Raw genomic sequence first — 23,774 nt, forward strand, 5'->3', positions numbered from 1 at the left:
ATGTTAAAACGAGTATTCAATCATTTATATGTACTTCGTATAAAACAAGTAGAATTACTTCTCATGTAATCAAAAGACACAATAAAGTAATATGAGCTGACAGCTTCACCATAAAACGATTTTCTTCCTCTAAAGAAAGGCATGTTGGTCTTCGAACTGGAATAACATTTTCCTCCCTTTTCTCCTATTACCAGAAAAGGTGCATTTTTTTGCCAATCCTTACGTAAGCAACTCACCTCTGTGTGCACCGTTCCCAAATGGACTAAAGAACCAACCCTGGGGAGTAAGTCGAGTAACAGCAACACACTTCTTCTCATCCAAAATACAATGAAACCAAACAAAAGCCTTCTGGCTTCAGATGAAGGCAATGCAGCACCTAGGTTAAGTCTGATGGGGAAGAAGCTGCACTGGCACTATCCTGGCTCTCTGCCCCGTTAGCAAAAAAGCTTTAGGAGAGTGAATCCAATTACTTTTTTTCTAAAATGCATTACTCCAGTTTTCTTTTCTGACCAAAGTACAAGAATACATATTTTAGAAGACAGTCATGATGTGCTTAGGGAAAACCAACGCTTAGGAAAAACAAGTATAGCAGAAGGCAATGGAAGCAGACATCACAAATAAAGGCAGAAGACCCTTTTATTTCGCATAGACAAAATGCAAAGAGTGTCTCATTAAATTAATATTTAAAAAAAACAAAACAAAACCAGTCCCCTCACTCCACAGACATCACTCATCCTAATTAACAACAAAAAAAAGAACAATCAAGGACCCATTTTCTAATTAAAAAAAAAGTGCAAAACATGACAAAAGACTTTTTGTTTTCCCAAATCAATGCTCCTGCTGAATTCACAAATAGGGTGATTTTTTTTTTTTTTAGTGATATTTTTTTCCCTTTTTAATCTTGTCCGATGGAACTTCCAGTTAAAATGTTTAAGTTAAGTCTTCATGCACTTCGTAGAAAATCAGTAAAAACACAAATGTTTGTGAAGATCAGAAAACTGGACTCTTTTACCCAAAAATTCAGATGCCCAGTCAGATGAAGGTCACACTCAGACAGAAAAAAAGCAAGAGAGTCTTTGCACTGTCTGTCGCTCATATTATTATTATTTTTTTTTTTTGTCAAATATTTTGGCAATCTTCTTCTTTAATTATAAATATTGGAATTCAATAAAAAAAAGGTAGCTTTCATTGGATTTTTTTTTTTCATTGTAAATATTTACAGCCACTGTCCAGCCATGCTCTTTTTGTTATACCAGGGTGTACGATTTTGCGTAGGGGTTGTTTCCTTTCAAGTGGCCCCGGGAGTCCAGCAGGGATTCTTGGGAGCTGCTCATTTTGGCAGCCTGTCCTAGCTCAGCTCCTTCTCGCTGAGGTAAAGTTGCCACAGCACCGGGTTGCCATGACTGAGCTTCTCTCGTGGAGGACGCCTCCATGGGGATTGGCTCCAGGACAGTGGGGCGCTTCAAGGTTCGGCTTTTCTGTGGCTCCAAGCAGGCTTGCCCCAAACCCAGGTCTCTGCTTGCGCCTTGCACACCGCGGTTCAATAAAAAGTCCATCCGAAGGTACGGTGGCAAATGCACAAGATCACCTGGGGAGGCAAAAAGGAGAAAAACATCCTTACTTACAGCCCATGCACTGGCTGGGGGTTTTGGGTGGGGTAGGTTTGGTCAACCCAGCAGAGAATCTGTAACCGACCCGGCAGCAGCACTGACTATAATAATAATACATCATCATTTCTCAGATGTAACTATGTTGTGTTCTCACACAGTCAATGGTAATGGACCAACAAGCTATTTGGGCAGCTCCCTCAGAATGTTTTGTTCATATTTCTTATCTTGAAATAATGACTGTAGTGAGAAGCGCAATGTATTTTATACATTCATTTATACACTCAAGGCGCAAAGAAGATAAACTGAAAAAAGCCAGAGGTTTTTTTTTTTTCTCAAAATCCTAAAACAAAAGATCTTGGTCTTCATTTGTCAAAACCTGAAAGATGTGAATGGCTGGGAGCTTTCCATGCCTTATTTTTCATTTTGAATGGAAACCTCCACGATTAGAATCAATGACTTCCAATCTAGAATCATTTAAAATCAATTCAAGAAAGTTAAGGTTACAGATTTAGAGATAATTCTGAATAAAAAGTACTCCTGTCCAAATATAACAGTAGTTTCCTGCCATCCATCATCATTGTTTTTAAGCCACTATGATTTTCCACCATTAACAGTCCCATGGCCAGCAAAATGCTGCTGTTCTGTGGCAACAAAATGCACTGCAACTGGCATCCTTGCTCTGGTATTACCTTTCTTCCTTTCTGTTCCCTTTTGCCAAGTAAAGTCTTGACAATACTCACATGGATATACTTGTGTTGGCATGAAAAACATGCAAGAAATAGCATTTTCAGAACCCCTTATTTATTATTTTCCCTGATTCATGAGCATTTCTATTTGTGTGTGTTGATGGCTCAGTCCAGACGATCTGCCTTTGCGAAGCTGCTGAGTTTCAGTAGGTGCCTTGGCCCTGCTATCTGGAATTAAGCAGGCGTAAGCATTACCTTCCATTTATCTATACATCTACGTGACCTGCTACAGAAATCAGATTGACTTATTTATTCTACCTTTGCCTGTTAGGTATTCATGAAATTGCTTCAAGGAAATGAGGGGCAATCAGATATATAATGACATTACCTTCTAAAAATATTTGATGGTGTAACCTCACATATTTGTATATAAAAAAAGTGCCATTACAGGCACAGTCAAAAACAGCATTTTTACTTCTTTACAGACCTCTGCAGGTATATCTCTTCCTTCTTATGGCTGGTATCAATACCATATTATCCACAGATGGGATGCAGCCTGAATGTCTAAAGCAGAAGTCTCTTGGTCCTACCACTTCTTTGTCTACATGAGCTATTTATGGCCATAGAAATCAAGGCTGACCTGTGCCAGTGGCATAAACAGTAGACCAGAGAAGCACTTATTCGTAATAAAGCACGCTATAAAAATTTCATTTTTCCTAACCAAGCTAAAAGCTGCTCAGCACTCTAAAATAAAACAAGTCCTTTACTGCAATTCGTACCTGAAAGACTAACAGCGTCTGTTCAACCCAAGATTTCAGGTCACAGACCAAGAATTGCTGAGAAGCTACATTTGGGCAGAACCACTCTATATTCCTATAGAAATCCCCCAGGTACTGTCTGACACCATATGCTTTGTTCTAGTTGCACCTCCCGCACAGACATACAGGGTGCATCTGCGGTGGTGTAGAGTGTTTAACCCCTGCAAACAAGACGTGCATATCTCAAGGTTAGGCTGACAACAGCAACATTTATGTAAGGCTGGAGAGAGAGGGGGAGGCTTGTACACATCATCACACATATTACCACTTGAAAAATGGACTGTGGCAGAGTTAATTAGCTTTACTCATTTGCCTTATTTTCTCCTAGTACCTCCCATGCCAAACACATCAGGCATATAAGAGCCAGTTCAGCTGAGACAGCAGTGTGCCTGACTCTGAGGTGAAGTACGTCAGGACGTGGACAGACATTTCTGTAGCTTAACAAATCACTGTTTCTTGAAAGCAATGGGTAGGCAGACTATTAAAAGGGATGAGTGTTGAACCTTATAGAGATGAAGGCTGGTTTTCAAGCTGCTGTCTAGACATTTCTCACATGAAGTCAAGAGCCTTGGGCTATGTAAAAAAGACCTTTTTTTACTTTCTCCTCTATAAATCAACACAAGAAGACATAGTCAATAATCTGTATAAACAATATGCAATTACTTCTCTGTGATTTTTAAAATGACTTGGGGCAAAGTTTCAACAGGATTGTAGAAATGAGAAACTAGAGAGTGGAACTACTTCTATGGAGCTAGAAATGCAGTGCACAATATCCAACACTGCTTAAACTGTGCACTAATTATTTGATATGCTGTACACTTTTTTATATCATAAGAAGTGCCAGTGCTCTTTAGAATCTGCAAGAAACATCTTTCTCTGCAACTTCCTATACAATAAATCTTCAAAAACCATTGGAAAAATATAAAAAAAAAAGATAATGTAACTTCGTTTCCTAGGATTGAAAGGGTATCACAGTATGAAACCAGCCTTTGATTTATAAGAACTAGCATATTTTTGACTTCAAAACATTGTCTTTGAACTAAAACCACACTTTTGGCATTCCTACATCAATTCAGAAGGTATTTTAAAGAAGATTAAAAGACACTTGCCATATGGGTTTACTTGGAGAGATTTTGGTTCTTGTCCTTCTACAGACATTTTTGGTTTCTTACTAATCAGATGAATGATAAATTTTTTCAGGCAAAACATTATGAAGTTTCAGGATGGTTCACTGCCTTTGATGTTCTAATTACCTCTTCTCAGCGGTGTGTGTGCCTTATTAGTAATGAAAGCAAACCTTTCAAGTACATGAGCACTACAAATGAGCATGTTTAATAATTCATGTGTTTTGGCTTAATTAGTACAAAAGTCATTCAAAACCCATAGTTTTAAGATGCATTTTTTTAAAAAAGGGAAGTTTGCTATATTTAGAAACTCTGAATTTGTACACAAATAATAAGCATCCAATCAAATCCAAATGTGGCAACTTAAACCTAAGCCTTAAAAGCTACCTCTGTGTGGGTTTTTTTTGTTTTTTTTGTTTTTTGTTTTTTTGGTCAGCCCTCTAATGGATTATTTAGTATAGTATATTGAAGAAAATGTTACCTTCAATAAACATTTGTAAATAAATGTCAAAAATCACCTACCACATATAGCAGAAACAACAGAATTTACCAGAAAGGGAGTAGTTTCTCAGTTAATGGAGTACTGAGCAAACAGTGTACTTTTATTTCAGTACAACAAAGCTGATATAAGAAATTTGGAAAAAAAACCACACTATATGTATTTTTAACCTCTTCTGGAAGTCAGCATTAGGTACAGGGAGGTTTGGGTTGAATTTCACAGGAAGAAAAATATCACTGCTTATCTTTTCTGTGATTTTATTCAAGATAGCTTTCTTGTTCACAGAACTAAAGCACACTGTGATGCGCCCCTTTCTCCCTGAAGATTTACCTCATTCTTTCAAATGCCAGAGAATTTGCATGTATTTTTGCTTTCATCTGCTCCAGAAAAAATCTAAAGAACTATGCTATATTGGATCCAGAGATCATCGCAGAGTGTAAAAAATATACTCTTATCAAGCTATCATGTGATGGTTATATGCATTTGATCATGAATCATAACTTCTACTAAAGCAAAAGCAATTTTTCTTCACAATGCTGCAGCACAAATCTCTTCAGAGCCGATGACTGACGAGTTTCAAGATTTGATTGCCATGTGAAAGAAATTCCACCTCACTTGCAAATTATTTTAGGAAAGTTTATAATGTAGGACTGGTAACTGTGGCAGGATATTTTAGTCAACAAAGGTAAGAATAAGGCCAGGTGAACAGGGTGCTCACATGACTCTTATTTGAAGAAGAGAGTGGGTACAAAAGCTCTTACAGATCTCAAAGGATCAGAGGGTATGTCAGAACTGAACCTGTATAGCTTAGTCAACAGGGAAAAAGCACCTTGCTAATGCAGTTATTTTGATCTGGGAGGCTTCCTTCCATTGTGCAATGCGGTAGGAGTGTGCGAAGTGCTGAAGTGCTGGGCATTGTTTGCCTTGCCCTCTGTTTGTAAGGAAAGAGCTGATGGGATATTGTGTTCTCATGTGAAAGGAAGCAAAGGAGACAGAGCTGCTGACAGCTAGCTCTAAGTTCAGGTTTATGCTGATTAAAAAGTTGAGGGGGCTTCCCAGCTCTCCAGCACAGCAAATAAATCACTGAAGCCTTTGCTGATGCTCACAAGCTGGCTGTTGATGCTCACAGGCTGTTTTTCAGGAAAAGATCGCCCTTAGGAAAAGCACATACTGTAAATGAGGAGAGACTGGAAAGTTTGCTAGACAAAGGTGAGAGGCTTTATGAAGAGAAATAGCACAAGCTATGTTTGGAGTCTTTGCCACTTCAAAATCTGGCACACCGTTAAAGCCAGCAAGCAGAGCTTCCTTAGACAGCTGAAGCTGGATTGACGGCAGCAATAAAATTCGCACAATTGGTGCTGTTGGTGTGTGAAGCAGGCTCATGCCCTCTTGCCCTTCACCTCCTGTCAGTGTGTCCAGCACAGAGCAACCCACACTGCACCACCAGTGCTGCCACTGCAAGAAGACAGGCATGACATAAAATCAGCAAGAAAAATGTGGATGAACTCACAAGGATCACTGAGTCCAACTTCAGGCTTCATGCAGAACCACTCAAAAATCAGACCCTAAGTCTGAGAGCATCATCCAAACACTTCCTGAACTCTGGCACTGAGGGCCGTGCCCACAGCCCTGTGCACCCATTCCATGCCCACCGCCGTGTGGTGCAGACCCTTTCCCTCACCCCATCTGCCCTCCCCTGACACAGCTCCATGTCGCTGTCACACAGAGCAGAGCTCAGCGCTGCCCCTCCGCTCCCTGCGAGGAGCTGCAGCCGCCATCAGGCCTCCCCTCAGCTCCTCTGCTCTGCGCTGAGCACAGCAAAGGGCCTCAGAGCACACCCCTTGCCCTCAGAGCCTTCCCCATCTTTGGAGCCCTCCTTTGGACACTCTCTGACAGCTTTATGTCCTTTTTGTACTGTGGCACCCAAACTTGCACACAGTACTCTAGGTATAGAACCACTTTCCCAGTGTTCTTTATTTAATAATCACTTTCTTAGGAAGGTAGCAGCAAAATGGAACAAACAAACAGTAAAAAAAAAATAATTCGGAAAGATGTTTTAAACTACCTGTATTGATCAGTATTGGAAACAGAGGTGACATTTACCCACACAAATTACTGACTGCTCATACAAAAGGCCACCTCAGCTCCTCCTCAGTGTATGGGAGTGGCAAGTTCAGAAAGTCCCTCAATAGCTCTGCAGCCTAAGGTGTTCTAGAATAAAAGGCAGAAGTTCCAAGCACTCCCTTAAATCACGGCTTCAGTGAAGAGCCAGGTAGGAGAAGGGAAAGGAAAGGAGGAGGCATGCCCAGCTTGTTAGTGGAGAAGCTGCAGTGAGAGCAGGCGTGTACACTCTTCACTTCTTTTGTCTTCAGCTCCTGCTCAACTGCCCAAGAAAATGATGGAGCATTTGGGTCCAGCTTTTATACTGACTGAATGCATAATGATTGTCCTTGCTGGATGAGGCCAGCGAAGCATCTGATTGCATTTCAGTCGCTAACCTGCAGCTTGCCAGGCTCCCTTGTCCACAAAGGCAAACAAGAGAGCTCTGTACTCCATGCCTTTGAGATTCATCCTAAATCTCACGCTTCTCACAATGTTTTGGCAGATGAAATAAAATCATGTTTGTGATCACACAGGAAACAGACAAAGTTCTTCAGAAAAACACTACGTTTCCCATTTCTAGACTGAGAAATCAGAATTCCCTATCACATCTTTGAGGCTGTATTTTACATCTGGCAAGTTTCATTTTAATTCCTCCATAATAACTACACTCCAAATGTTGTTGACTACAGTCACTGGAGTTACCTCTTAAGAGACATCAGGGTATGAATAAAACTGTAGTTCAGGAGCCAAATTTTCTGCCAGTATAAATCAGAGTAGCAATATTGATTTCAGCAAGACTGTAAATTGATTTATACTTACTGGAGATTAGGTTTAAGTGACTGAAAATGAGAATTCCACCTAATGTGGATCATTTTTTTAAAGATGATTCATTTTGTTGTTTAGATTTAAGCCTTCTATTTCCAAGAAAAAGTCCTAAATCAATGTGTTTTAGAGCAGAAGTATGGCTGCTATAGTTAAACTGAGATCATACATCTATAATACATCAGCATAACACACTGTGCATCTGTCTAGCAGGGTGACAGGAGATCTGATTATGATATTGTTGCCTTGTCTTGAATGTCTAATGAAACAGGAACTGAAGCACTACATTTTTGCTTGGTACTTGTATACGCAAAACTTTGGTCTTACATACTGCACTTTTTAAAAAACCCGTCAATAGGTTTTGTACCTTTCAGAAGTAACTTCAATGTTTACAGTAAACTGTGTTATTGTCAAGGACTTTCCCACTGCTGCGCTGGGGATGTAACATGAAGAACTGATTAACTCCAGGGGCCAGATGGATTTAGACCTATGAAGTACTCCTGTGGATGTTCAGTTTCAGAAGGCCAGTGCTCCTGCAGAAATGGGTCTGTTCTTTTTCAACTTAATGCAACATCTGTACTTTGAAAAAACTTGTAAAATGGACCTCACCATATAAATCAATACGTACTCCAAAAGAGAAAGTTAGACAAATTGTCAATAAATAATGAAATGGTGATAGAAAAGCACATTGCTCTGTTTCCATCTTCGCCTTGTCACGCAAGCAGCTTCATGCATTTTTAAGGATGTTCTGAGCCAGCGCTCTCCTGTCTGCTGGCTGAGCTCAGAGAGCTGTGCTGCAGCCTGTGCTCAGGTGCCTGGAGTTAGCAACACTGCAGTTTCAAGACTAGTTTGCTGATCCTGGGTGCAGTGAATAGAAACAGTTTAATTATGCATCGCTTCAGCTGAGGGTCAAATCAATCGTGGCTCCGTGGAAAAGGGTTTTCATCACAAATTTATTCCTGGGATATCTTGGGAGTGCAGATTCACCCACCACAGAGGATGGAGGGGTGAGAAATTTGAACTGTACGTACGGTTCACTGGAGTCAGTGGGAGCCACTCTGTTGACCTCAACATGCTTTGCACTGTGCCCATCAACACTCAGCTAAAACTGACTTTGTTTGGGTGATGGGCAGGCATAAGGCTCCATTAATAGTTACGGAGAGGTCAGACTGCAGCAAGGAAACCACTGTTAGCCCCACCCTGCTGCTCTTCTGTAGCCTATTAATGGATGGATTGCCTTGTCTCCTTGGGTCCATCAGTTTGAATCACCCAAGTGTTGCTGACAAGGCACATCGCTGCATTTTTTTTTAAATTAATCCAATAGGATAAGAAGCCCAGCTCTCACTGTTAAGTTCAGGGTGCAGGTACAAAAAGGTGAACTATACTGAAATATGCCCATGTATATGTACAGGTGTGCTTTAAAGGCAAGTATGTTAATTAAGCTTTTACACTGACTACAAAGGTTGTCACTGCAGTTTGATTAAGAATATATGGACATACATATTTCTCTAGTTATATCAGTTCTCTAATTAGTTTAAATAAATAACGCAAGCATATTTTGCTACAGGTAAGGCTTGATTTACATTTTCATAAGCCATAATCTCTTATAGATCTAAAGCTAAAATAACGTTCTGTGGCACAGGCAAAGTCATTTAAAGCAGTAACACCTATAAATGACAGCAAGGACCTTAAAGCAGGGTTGGAGCAGTGCTTGTCTGTATGGGAGCAATTGCTCCTGGTTACCTTGGGCTGACTGAGGCACACACAGTCTATCTTAACGCTATCAAGTTTCATCACTTTGACATTCTCCAAACTAAAATGGTACGAGCAAGCCATATCTAGTTATAGTGGGTTTTCTTTGTTTCTTTCTTTTCCTTTTTCTTTTTTTTTAATAAAGTGAGGTTTAAGATGCAGACTTAGAATTGCTTTAAAAATGTATTATTTTAATTGAAGAGGATGCAGCATCTTTTGTTCAATTTTGTAAATTTCCTGGTAGTTCCAGAAATTTAACATTGCAGTTATGACTGTAAGAACATGAAAGTATATGAAAATTTAATGATAAATGTAATCCTTGCTTTAGGCATAGCATTCTTCACTAACTGGAGTTGAATCCAATGCCTCCAAACGTACAGAAAACATGAGTAGCCTATTTTGTTACTTGCAGCTGAGGACAGAAAAAGATCACAAAGAAAATAATCAGCTTTAGAAAAATTAAATTGAAATAATGAAAAAATCCCAACTACCCGTTTTTATTAAGAAAGATCTCGTTGCTAATAAAAAATGGGCATCCTGGAAAAGGGCTCTCTCTCAGTAAGCTGCTTTTAACTGAGAAGAAAGCCGAAAAGAGTCCAACCAGTAGTATTACAAACTAGCGCAGTTTGGGATACCATATTTTTCTACAGGCATTGTTAATTTTCAAATTAAAATAACAAATCAATTACAGAGCAGTAGGAAAAGATAACTGTACTGTCAGACACTCCTAGTAAATTTCCTGAGGACCCAATACCAGTTGTTCCTTTCCTCTAAGAAAAAAAAATCTTCCTAACAACAGTATCACTGATTCATAGATGAGCGTTGTAAAAATAATTCAAATTACTTCTATTGTCACAGGATTGAGTTTAGCTTTCAGACATCTTGTGTGCTACCTAAAATGGAATTTTCACATTAGAATTGCACAGAAACTTTGTAAGTGAACAGTTGACCTATTTAAAGTCATGAATCACACCGATACAATTTTCCCTTTTGATCTCACAGCACTTTAACTTCTTATCTGATCCTGTTTAGGTTTCTTTTTTATTGTACTAGCATGGTTAAAAAAACTTGTAGTGCGAACCTTCCTCTACAAATCCACCAGAGAATAATGCAATGAAGTGATTTCAAGTATGTATTCATGTCAAATTAAATGTGGAATTAAATAGGTTTCATCTCTGCAGAACATTCAGTTTTCACAGCAGAAGGAGAAAAAGCTCCTGATGTTCTGCAGAAATAAAAGCTGAGAGATGATAAAAGCAATTTAGACTCATCCTCGAAGTGCCATTTCTATGATAAGGAGCAAACAGCACAGTCTGTCTTTTTGTGACACATTCCTAGTTTTCCTACAGTGTAATAGGAAATAAAAAGGTGTTCCAGTTACAAAAGAATCCAGTAAGATGATAACATTAGAGATGCACATCTAGGGGAATAATTTCAGAGCATATTATATATGTGTAAGTAAGCATACACAAAAGTTAACGTGCATGTTAAAAGCCCATGCAACCCTACAGGCTTGGGGCAGAGTGGCTGGAAAGCTGCACAGAGGAAAAGGATCTGGAGGTGTTGATCAGTGCATGGCTGAATATGAGCCAGCAGTGTGCCCAGGCGGCCAAAAATGCCAGTGGCATCCTGTCTTGTATCATGCTGGCTTATTCTGCAGCCATCAGGACCAGGGAGGTAATCATCCCTCTGCACTTAGCTCTGTTGAGGCCGTACCACAAGCTCTGTGTTCAGTTTTGGACCCCTCACTACAAGAAAGACATGGAGGACCTGGAGTGTGTCCAGAGAAAGGCAACTGAGCTGTGAGGTGTGGCTGAGGAGTGGCTGAGGAAACTGGGCTAGTTCAGTCTGGAGAGAGGATCCTCAGGAGAGACCTTATTGCTCCCCACAAGCACCTGAAAGAAGGCTGTGGAGAGGTGGGGGTCAGCTTCTTCTCTCAGATAACAGCAATAGGACGAGAGGAAATGTCCTCAAGTTGTGCCAGGAGAGGTTTGGGTTGGATGTCAGGAAACATTTCTTCTCTGAAAGAATGGTTAGGCACTGGAAGAGGGTGCCCTGTGAGGTGGTGAAGTCACCGTCACTGGAGGTGTAATACTGAAAAACATGGTTAGTGGGCAATGTTGGTGGTAGGTTGAGTGTTGGACCAGATGATTTTAGAGGCCTTTTTCCATCCTTAATGATTCTATGATTCTATTTTCTACAGTTATATATATAGGCACGGAATTAATTTTCTCACTTAACAACAACTCTGCCTATCTTGCTGCTTTGCCACTTGCCTATTTTGATTTGTCTCCTTATGTCATTTCCTCAGAACTGGACCTTAATCTCCCACTCTAGAGTCATACTGATGATTTCTTCATTCTGTATACACACTATATATAATGTGTGCATATGCATTTATATATATATGCATATATTCTATTGCATTTGCAACCAAGCAGTGCAAGGGTGGGACGAAAAAAGAACTCATATGTAATAATTTTCATAGTTTGCTGCAGGATTCCTGCACAAAAATGTCAAATGTAGATTCTCCCATATCTTCAAGAAATATAGTTTGAGATCTGTAAACTATGGAACTGTACAACGATATTTCCAGTCAATCCAGAAAAATATAACATGCATGAGAAAAGAAGGCAAAAGGTAAGCTGAAGGCCTGAAGTCAAGAGTTCCAACCATTACTGAATCCCCAGTGGCTGAATTTGTATCGAATTCAGTTACTGCTGCAGCTCACAGAGCGTTGTCAGCATCTTTTCCATTGAAAGCAAGTCTCTATATAGATTCTCTAGCTATGTTACGCTTGCATTCATCATATGGAAGAAGGAAATAACTCCTTCACCCTTCAACTCGTAGATCAGTGGAAAAAAGTTCACATCTTTTTATCTTGGATTACAAGGCTTACATTGGAAATACGCTGTGCTTTCTTTCTGTTGTTGCATACTTCATATTTTCCTTACTATGCTAAGCAGCTTATTTTAGCTGCTGTGATTGAGTACTAAAAAAGAAGATTTGTGTCCTGACCATAAAGTTTACTTTATTCTGAGTTGTTTAAAACTGCATTTATGCTATGTGAATGAAGTTCAGCCTCTATTTAAGGGATGCCTTTAGACAATTATTCAATAAAGTATTTTCATTCTGTAGCTTAATGATTGCCTCCAAGCTAAGGTGTTGCCATTAAAGTGCGCAGGATTAGTCAGAGCAGCAAGAAATTTGTTAATTGGACCAACAACGCTAATTAAGGTACCTTAAAGTATATTAAATACTGAAAGAACTTCACTGTGTGTGCCTTTTCTAGTAAATGTCCAGCAAGCCTAGGGCTATACTCACACTGCTTGACTTAGATGCTCAGCTGAAGAAATTTGGACCACAAGGGGAACATACTTTCCTTCAAGTGAGGGCTTAGCAAACTTGTGTTCCTGCTTTGTGCTGTTTCAGGGACACAGTAAAGCACTCAGCTTTCCCATGGAGTAATATTTTTCTTGCCATCTTCATGTCTGTGGAATCAGTTTCAATTTTTATTTTTCTGTTTGCCTACCTGCACCTGCATGTTTTTCCCACCCCCATGTAGGTTTCTTTCCCAACTGACTCCCTTCTACCATTTGTAGAGGAGGGTCTGAGAGTTTACTCTTGGTGTCCTTTAAATGGATTTTAAAATCTCCTGGTCTGATATACCTAGTGAATAAAATCTTTTCTCTAAATGTGTATCTGAGATGTTGTTTGTCCTTCAAGGTTCATAAATAAAGAGGATGTCCAAACAGGAAGGGAAGAGAGACTGGCAAAATGAGCTTCTGTTTATTTTGTGATGGTAGACAACTTTCATCAAGAGACTTGATGAAATTTTCTAGATATCTCCTGTTCAAGCACTGGTCAGCAATTATTTCTTCTAAGAATTCCATTACCAGAGGATGTGAGCAACTGATCTGTCTACGAAGAGATTTACATAGAACTGGGAAAACACAGACATATCAAAAGATTGCCCAGTTATTAAGTCCAATAATTTAATTGTAAAAGGAAAACAAAAAAAAAAAAAGCTTATTGTCTATTACTGAGATTTAAAGATATAAAAGAAATCTGTTTTTAATAATCATTACTACTGCTGTCTTTATTACAGTTAATAATAACTGTCTTGATAACTGAATTTGTGGTTAATATTTTTTGAAATAGAAAGGAAAAACAATATTAGAAAACTTTTTCAACCTCTACAATTATCTTCCACCTTTTTACATTACAGACTTTGGCACAGTGGGAGGTAAGGAACAGTGTATATTTCTTTCTAATTTCTGTTCCACCCAGTTTCTGAATGCAATATTTGAATGACAGCTTTGGAGGACGAAGGACTGACTCATTTGTCAACCTCCCAGGTAAACTTAGAAGAACAGCTGTTGAAACCTCTGACTATTAATATGACAGGGTGCCTCTATCTTGATCTAAAAGGATCTAGCATAGCATAATCATTGCCCAGAGTGCCAGTTTCTTGAGGACCGACCAAACACTAGTAAGCATGTCTTTACTATGCAGGTAATGAACCACCAGCACAGGCTGCCCAGAAGCTGTGGAGTCTCCTCCTTAGAGACCTTCAGAAGCCACCTGGAAATGGCTCTGAACAAGTGGCTCAAACATGCCCTCTTTGAGCATGGGGTTGGACAAGATGACCTCTAGAGGTCCCTTTCCAACCTCAATCATTTTGTGATTTTGTGATACAGTAAGTTTTGCTGATACACAAGGACATGGACTACAGCACAATATGTTTGGCTGTCTGAATTATAAAAGAATAACAATGCCAAATATTCAGATCCTTCTGAAGTCCTGGTGCACGTCTCCAATTCAGTATAACAAAATTATTTCCATTTCTGGTCAGTTAACACAACATTAGCCAAATTACTCTGTTTTTTTAGATAACAGTATGATTATTTTTTTGTGGCAAAATCATGGTATTTTTAGCTCCCATGTCTGAGCTGACTTTATGAAACTGATTCTTGTTTCTGTAAATTAAGTGTCAGGAAAGAGGAGCAGAAATACAGAAGTTGGAAGTGGTTCTGACTGCTAACCTGAGTGTGTATCTGCATTACCTGCTGACTGGAAGGGAAAAGGTCTATCAGAAGACTTAAAGTGAGCTAGAACATGAGGCAGGCAAATATTATGCATTACTAATTGTGGAAATAGAGTAGTGTGTAATGCGTAGAAGTTCTGAAAAGACAGTTGTAATTCATAGTTATAGTTCTAGAAATGATCAATTGTTATGCTTGCCTAGACATTTGATGAGCCATCAAATCTAATTTGAAGTGACGGAGTGAATAAAGACAAACATTCTGATTAAATTTCTAAATGAAAATGGTTTGCAAACATTTGATTAATTATAGTTGTATTTTTAAGAACTTATGCAGAGTTTCTGAAATGATAACTGAAAGAATAAATATGTTTCATAAGTTTTCCCTGACTGATTTTAGCACTAAACATATTGGTTTGTATTACTACTAAAAATTCTCTTTACTTACATGTTTTATTTAAAGTTCTTCATAAAGTATCCTTTAATAGCTTATATTTATGGGCCAATATTTAAGTTGCTCCACTGGAACATTCAAGATTTTGCAACTAATAACTCAGTTCATTTTCTTACTGCAAAGTAACGCATAAAGCCAAACAGGTAAAAGAGATTCAAATTCAAACCATTTCAAACTGAGTTAAAGATTGCTATAGGTCTGTAGTTCACTAGAGGGCCTACGATTATTTTTCAACCACAGAAGCTTTTTACTCAAGTCCAGGGACTGAATTTTAGCGCTGTATGCCCTTAACAAATCTTTATGTGAATATATTAGAATATTTCCAAATACTAAGTATACATAAATAATGCATATGGAACACAAAAGGAAGAAAGTAAATTATTTGTTAAATAATTATAAAAATGTTTACTGACATCTGGGAAGAGAGGATTGTGGTTTTGTGAATGTAGACAGTTCCCTTCAGCAGAGCAAGTACAAATATATTTTTTTTAATAGAAAGAAATGAAAATTTCTACCTTTATCTATTTTTACAGCTCCTAGGTTTGCAGTTCTGCTCTGTGACTACAGAGAAATCAGCCATTTCTCTCACTGTATTATTTCCTACTTATTTTCCCTCTTATCTATCTGTACGAAACAGTAATTTCCTGCCTTGTCTATTATAACTTCCTACCTACTGCTTGGTTTTATTCTTTCCACGTTCTACTTTTAGCCTTCCCTTTCAAAATCCTTAATGCTCTTTTACCAGTGTCAGGTCCTGCTTTTGAATGACCTTCCTGATGCCACTGTCTGTCTTCCATTTCTCTGTTGCCAGAACAACTACTTTCATTTAAAGTGTACAGTAAGCAAAAGATCACAGTCTACTCACTATTCTTTTTCACATGTATCAGAACTACTGCTTACTTTCTGTGTATATAAGTAGCTTCACCCACAATGGCAAATGTATATGCAATAACAAATAAAATAAAATAGATAATGTTTCAGTAAGCACATAAATATAATTGTGGTTTTCCCAGTTAGAACCCTTCTTCCCAAGGTCACATAATGTATTCTATAACAGAAACTCACATATTTTCTGAGAGGATTTAATAACATACTTGATCTCAGAGTATCACAAATAATCTACCTATGCTGTTGGGCACTAGATTATCACTAGAAGCAGCATTCTTTTTGAAGAAGAAATATGATTGAGCCTTGTAAACAGATGTCTCTAAGGTACCTTCCGTCAGTAAGAAGCTGGAGTGGGGTTTAAATTTGTCTGAAGGTATGAAGTTCCATATCCCTTGAGCTCTTGCATTGTATTTATTTATTTTGTTTGTTTTTATTTTCACCCCTTTAGATAATCCTAACTTGATATTTGGAAATGTCAAAGAGAGTGTAACAGCTCAATAGCATTACCAAAGGGATATTACACCCTCAACAAGCAAGAAGGCAGGAGGGATAGTGCATCTTCTACAATCTGTCTTCATGAAGTGTTGTGATAGCAAATTTTGCTCTCACGCAGAAATTATTGCTGTAAGACATGTTTTATTAGGGGGTGGCTTGAATTGGAGATGGGCATATGGTATTTTTTCGCCCAGAAGGGTTTATTTGCCTGATGGCTGCTGCTGTAGGGGAGCGAATTTAATGGCCCAGACTGTGTCTCTCTATTCCTAAATTTCCAAGCTCCTTTTACTGCATATGAGAGAACAGATCTTACTCAAACGTTATATTAACTGGGATGAAAAGCAATTATCTCTAAATATTTACAGGATATATTGTGAGCCTTCTTTATCTCCTGCGATGTACCTGTCCTGTTAACCATCCTAGGCATGGAGTGAAATGCTCGCCTCAGGAACTGAAATGTTACCTCTAACATCTCACCTGGCCGATGTGCCTTTGGAACGGCCATGTTCATCACTCGCCCTCCATCCTGAGGTTTGGGAGGGGATGCGGTAAACCTGCAAATCCCCGACTCTGACGGCGTGCTTGAGGTCAGACTGTCTGTGTAGTCATTAGTCCCTGCCGTGAGCTGCTCCGACGATGTGTCTGATATGAAGCATTCTGTAATGGTGAACTTGGCATGTCTCAGCTGCTCTTCCATTTTTGCATGCTCATATGCTCTTGCTAGCTCTTCATATGTTGAGGAGGCACTTTCTGTGGAGACCATGCTGCTTCTTGCTCGATCTGTACACCAGAAACATGAATAATGAGAGAAAGAAAACACCTGCATAATCCTTTTTCAAATAAAAGAGAAGAGTGCAACAGTGCTTCTTAATAAAAGGCACAACCTTTGAAATGATCAAGGTGATTTGAATTAGTTCGCTTCACTGTAAATGTCTGCACAATTTTTAGTCAGTAGCTTGATAACTACAGAAAATCTAAAGTGAAGTCTTACTCTGCTAGCAGCCTTATGTGATTTAGTACCAACTTGGTAGTTTAGAAGAAATAACCTTTAAAGCATGGGAAAGGTTTTTTTTAATATATATATACAAAAATAATTTCTCTAAAAGTTAAATGCCTTAAAAATGTTAGAAACTCAGAGAACAGATTTAGCGAAACTAGGAATAGTCTCTTAACATTATCCTTTTAATGAATCTGAGATATTTCTGAGGGGTGACATCTGAGGGAGAAAAGTCTCTTTTTACATCTGTTTCACGCTTATACTATTTTTTGAAAAATCCCTGAGAACAAAGGCCAAATATAAAGACAGTGACTCCGAGACACCTATGTTCAGTTTAGACACCAGGTGAAATACTAGCTCCTTTCATACAGAACATATGGTCTTAAGAAAGCAATACTGTTCAGTAGCTATCAACCTGCAGTGATTCAAATACTTTTTCAGTGTTGCTGAAGTTAATGGGGACTTTATATTTTACACATGGCCTGTTGTGACCTAGAACCTTTTCTAACATTTTGGAAACATAGCACTGGTTTCTGCTTCGTTATGGAGTCAAATCACTGGTCAGTTGCACCCATCATACTTCTATTTCTGTAGGCTAGAAGAGAACTTTCAAAAACTGCTTGGGCAGAGGTCATGTCTTCTTATAAGATCTGTACAGTTCCAGACATCATTGGTGATGTTCAATAAACAGGCTTAATGTAATAGCTAATTCATAGAAATGGGAATCCTATAGCATCTAGAGGCAACTGTGTTTTTACTGTAGATCTCCATCTTTTTATTGTATGCTGGAGTTCCTGCACCAGTTTTCACTGCACAAAAAGAACAGTCCTGCTACTTGCAAACAAGACCATGCACTATTTAAAATGACAAGTGTTTCAACAATATGCTGTAACTTGCTTAAGATTTTGAGCTGGCCAGAACTTCAGCAAAGCTTTTCTTTTTTAATTCACTTCCCACTCCCTTGCCCAGAAACATAATTCTGTTTTTCACATTTGATTTGTAAATCAGACCAAAACAATGCCTTTTCAAATTTCTCATCAACTGGAAACTCCTGGAAGGCTGCTGTTTCCCAGTGGTCTGAAGCAGTGTCTGTAAAAATGCTGGTGTTGTTTACATGCAGCACTCTCAGTTTGATCCGTGAGGTTTAGGACTCACAGTCTCTCATATTCCAAACCCTGGGGCAGATATTCCAGGAAGGCCAGCTTGAACATTTACTTTACATCTACTTTAGATAGGATGAAAGTTTATCCAAGCCCAGGGTGAACAAGAAGTATAATTTCATCGGAAAATTTATAACGGCCCCTAATTAGAATACCTGAAATTAGTTATAGGTATGAATTGCTACAAGACATTTCTACTAAGCTTAAAAACTACTACTTCGTAAAGCTGGAATCATTTTGACATGAAATGATAAATTCTGCCAAATATCAATAACATCAACTGGATTGAAAAATCTGAACATAGCATTGGAAAAGTGCTCAAAGATGCATATTAGTTCAATTGATTACTGAAAACATAATTTGGCTACATATATCATGTGGTTTACTTGGGTTTACTCAGAAATTTTAAACATCTGAAGTACTTATGTTGCACTGATTCTCTTCTTTCCCAAGAGATGAAGAGGCATATTACAGCTACATTTCGCCGCAAGGAATCCTTTCTTGAACATGATCTAAAGCTCAAGATCAATTACATAAATCACTGTGCATTCAAGGGCAGACAAGGAGTAGGAGAGTAGCGATGCTAAAACATAGGCTATGAAGCCTGTTTACAGAATTGCACGTAGTTTGTCAATTAAACTAGACAGCAAATTGAATTCCCTGCCTTGGCCATGCTCATTGGAAAATAATTTTGGGTGACAAAAGGCAAGCACGTCTGAAATCTGGAATGTCTATAATAAGTGTTTCTGAGACAACGCCTCCTTCTTATGTTATTATTATTTATATTATTATTATTATTATAAAAAGCTGTTAGAACCAATTTTTAAAGACTTGGGATCCTTCTACCTGAAGAAATCAATGAGAAGTTTGTTAGTTGGCTGGAGATATCTGTTGAGTGGCATTATTCTATGAAGACAACAAGCTGGTCTGCAAGTTTAAGAGAATGAATTCTGAAGAGATGAGAATTTCAACCTACTGGATGCAAGAGAAATCAGATCCCTGTTCTTATAGAGAGAATAAAACTAGTAACATTGTTGGTTTTTTTTAAATGGTGAAAGGCAGTTCCATCTACTGCTCTCTCTCTCTAATACAGAGTTCTCTTACTTGTCCCACATTTTTTTCTCCCAAATCAGGAGAGGAGATAGGCAATTCTTCTGAGGAAGCCAGAACATGCCCAGATTCATTTCTGTCAGGTCTACATTTGAAAAATATTTTACCTTTTTTTCAAATGTAATCTTTATTAGGTTTGCTTCCTAACTATTCTTCTGTATGATCATTTATTCATTCGTTTTCCCTGTAATTTTGTCATTGGTTCAGAGTAGGGCAGAAGGAGATAGCTTTATTTTTCCATTAAAATTCCATTTATAATGTCAATACATCAAAAGGAAATGAAGACAGGTATAATGTGTATTCAGTTTCTCCTCACTTACATCTAGAGGAACAAAAACTATGTTGTTTCTCAGGAAACTTAGAGCTAGATGCTACAATATTTAGTATTATGTAAGGATTTTGGTTTGGACTCAAATTGCAGATGCTCCTCTCTCCTTTTATTTTCAGCTTAGACTATCCTTACAAACAAATTACATGGCTGGAGAAAAACAAACAAACAAACAAAAAAAAAACATACCTTGGTGTAGCTCAAGTCTTAAACCATCTCCACCTTTGACCAATTTGTACTCTTGGTTGCTAATATTGTCTCTTCCTGGTCAATGCTATTTCATGCAGCAAGTTCTACTTTTTCCTTCAGACTTGGAAAATACAGAGCTTTGGCAACCAGAAGAATTACTACCATCGCTTTCAAAGAATTCTATTATGCATGAAGCATGAGAAACTAAAGTAACAGTATTTGTTTTCACTAGAACTATATGCAGTTGTGGCAGCTGTTATGAGTAGCCTACTGAAAAAAACACCCTAACAAGGAACAAATAACAGCACCTAAGCACCAAATGAAATATATAACGGACCAAGAATGCTATTGCAGCTAGCCCTATACCTGTGTCCTGTGAGGGGCTGACACTGTAGCTATCGCTTTCCTTGTCCACAGATCCTGCTGGCCTGGGAGTGGGCAGCCTCCAGTCTGTGGTGAGGGTATGAGCTGATATGGTGGGGTGAGGTCTGTTGAGGGTCCACTGACTAGCATAGCGGTTGCGAGCTGTGGGTCCAGTTTTGGCACTCCTCCTTGTGGTAGGATCTGCAATAGGTAACAGAGAGAGGTCTTTGCTATTGAATAGACAATCCCTCTCAGAAGGGACTCATGTTGGTTAATAAAGGATACGTAACATACTTTGTAGAAAATGAATTAATTCATTAATTCAATTCATCCAATTATCAAGGAGCTAGCACTTTTTTTTTTTTTTAATTTATTTTTTAAAATACTCTCTTTCTAATGGAAGCATAGATTTTAAAAAGGGAGAAACCTACCAGACTCTCACTGACATGGGCATTACTCCAACACAAGTAGTTCTCAGGCACCAAAACTACTAAGAAGTGGAAGAGCAAATAGACCTGGTCAGGGATTTCACACCACATCTCAAGTGAATTCTCAGGTAAATTAGCACTGATGTGTCCTCAGAAGCCTCCTGCACCAGGCAACTCCTCTGCTTGTAACAACATGTGCTCAAAAATGTGGGGGCATAGTTTCCTATTCCATCCATTTCTCTAATACTTTAATATGGTACTGATCAGCTACAGATCCCAGATCTTTTTTTTTCAAGTAGTCAGGACTTAAGACACAGCCTATATCAGAGCCCACAGAGTTTCAGTAGTGACAAGCTCATAAAGATTTGACGATTTAGATAAAAAATAAGTAAAGTGTCTTAATCTTTAAAAAATCTACTACTACTTATGTAAGCTCAGCAATATATGTATATATATATATATATATATATTTTTTTTTTTTTTTTTAATTGCCCAAGAGAAAATCTGGTGACCAACAGAGTGAAAATGAATTATCTACCAAAATTGACCTCTATGACTCTGTTAACAAATAATTCTTCTGTAAAAGTGATGCTGGTACCTAAGAAAGCAAGTGGAATAGAAAAAACATTATTAAGCAAAAAGAAGGTACTAAATCAGCACTGAAAAAAATTCTCTTAGCAGCTTTTGAAATGATATTACTAACAATAGAGAGAAAGGGTACTAGAAATGAAAAATTCAAATCTATGTAAATGTTCTTTGACATTCAAATGGTGCACTTGTCAGTCTTCGAGGTAACAGACTTTAGCAGAAGCAATTTAAAAAAAATAAAACCAACAATATCCAGATAATGACTCTGAACATTTCTTCTGCCTAAGGATTCCCAATAAGAATATGTAAAGAGGTAACAGACCATTTATGGTTTTTTCTGTCTCACATTTCACATCTTCCCCCCCAACAGCAGTGGAAAAATATGAACTTAGCGCCACTGATAATTGATCCCGATAGTTCCTGATAGCAGCATGTAACACCTTCACATGGATAGCATCCAAAAGCACACTTGGCACAACACACCCAGTGTAGTCTGTCAGTATGAAACATTGGTAGTAGGAGCTGTGGAAAGCTGGTATGTGGCTCCTGCATGGCCAGAAGCAAGAAGATGTACTTGCTCTGAGGGAAGTCACAAAGGACAGGAGAGTGCTGGTGGGAAAGCAGAGAGTATGGTGCTGGGACTGTTTGATTTGGGGCAGAGAAGGCATGGTGGGGAGGATTATTATCAATATATTGTCAGAGGAATAGAGAAAACAAAGCCAGGCTCTGCCCCGTGTCAAGACAAAAGGAAATGGGATCAAACTGGAGCAAAAGAGGCTCCGTCTGACCATTAGGAAGTACTTCTGTGCTGTGAGGGTGCCCGAGCACCGGCACTGTCTGACCAGAAACTGAGGAATTTCCTGCTTGGAGATCTTCAGAAGCCGCCTGCACATATTCATGGGCACCCTGCTCTGGTTGTCCCTGCTGGAGCTGGGGTTGGACAAGAAGTCCCATCCAACCCCAACCTTTCTCTGATGCTCTGACTCACTAGGACTTCACTCATGGAGGAGGGTGGGAGAGCCTGCTGCTGTCGTGCAGAAGGTCAGTGCTGGTTCTGCTGAGCATGTGCCGAGCAGCATGCCTGCAGAAGGGACGTCGTAGCCAGGACTCAGCAAGCTCCACTGCCTGTGTGATGGAAAACAGAAGGCATCTGGTGCCCCAGCTGTTAAGATATCACTGCTGTCACATGCAGAAACAGAAGTGCAGAATGCTGAGGTGAGCAACAAAAAGGTTCATGACACAAAAAGGTTCGTAAGCATAAAAGAGCTACACAACAACTTGGAAATAGCTGTAAGGGAAAATTTGGCAACCACTAGGTCTGACTGTGCTCGGACAGGCATGTTTGCAACCTGAGCCATGTGTCCTGCACAAGCAGCTTTACAGATATTGTAGTAGTCTCTCTCAAAGCTACATTAGTGTCTCAAGTCCAGCTCTGTGCACTGCTGCAATCAGGTCTTTACCAAATAACAAAAGTGTTGATGAATTTCTCTTGCTGGGCTGAACACAGATAATGCTCCTACTTACTAGTTAAGCCCCAGTGCAATTTGAAGCAAATTTCTCCATGTATCCAGTGGACTGAAGCACATAACTGCACATGAAGAGATGAGGAATGGAAAAAACCAGTGCTATAGACTGCTGTGCCATGGGACAGGCAGATAATTTTGGGTTGATACATCTTTCCTTATTAGAAAAGGCAGGAAAAAGAATGGACTGCAAATTGGTTACTCATCCAAATTTGATCTATCCACGTGACAGAAATCTGGATGATTTTTTTCCTCTTACTGGGTAGGTTTGCCATGTGTACATGGACCAAAGGAGGGAGAAAAGATTCGTTCCAGAAGAAAAATAAAGGTATCTTGAGTTTCCTAATGCAAATGTCACGACTCTCCATAAACAAAAAAGGAATTCTACATGATGGTACTAATCTAATTCTCAAGAAATAATGAACCACAATTTAAAACTAACAGAGTTAGAAAATCAGCAAGGTCAGGAATACAACAGCTGTCATCTATAAAGACTGGTGTGGTAATAAAGACTAAATGAATATTTTTAAAATAGTCTTCATTTTAAGTGAGGCACAAATGAATTTTCAGCATTTATGTTCACCGGACTCACCAAGTAAACAAATTCTGAAACTGTCAGGGAATGAAAATAATCCAAGAGATTTCAGAGATTGGATGCTGCTAGTGAACTGTATTTCTGTAATGTTCATAGTTTTTATATATTCCATCAATCTGATCAATTTCTTTTCCATTTGCATAGATATGGAATACATTCATGAGAAAAATTAAGAAGGATTTGCAGAAGTGTATTAAT

At 38.7% G+C, this 23,774-nt stretch overlaps 1 protein-coding gene across 2 annotated transcripts in view; it reads right to left on the reverse strand.

The window, feature by feature from the left end:
* Positions 1-664: 664 nt before the first annotated feature.
* Positions 665-23,774, reverse strand: part of DSCAM (DS cell adhesion molecule) — a 460,003-nt gene continuing 436,893 nt past the window's right edge. For both annotated transcript variants that reach the window (XM_090122754.1, XM_031612462.2), the window contains 3 exons: positions 20,446-20,643; positions 16,773-17,075; positions 665-1,588 (listed from right to left, as the gene is read on the reverse strand). In XM_090122754.1, coding sequence (XP_089978880.1) covers positions 1,248-1,588; positions 16,773-17,075; positions 20,446-20,643 — 842 coding nt within the window. In that variant the 3' untranslated portion in view covers positions 665-1,247. The remainder of the gene's footprint in view (positions 1,589-16,772; positions 17,076-20,445; positions 20,644-23,774) is intronic.

Source organism: Phasianus colchicus, chromosome 1, assembly GCF_987193195.1.
Source record: "Phasianus colchicus chromosome 1, bPhaCol1.hap1.1, whole genome shotgun sequence".
Taxonomy (NCBI): Eukaryota; Metazoa; Chordata; class Aves; order Galliformes; family Phasianidae; genus Phasianus; species Phasianus colchicus.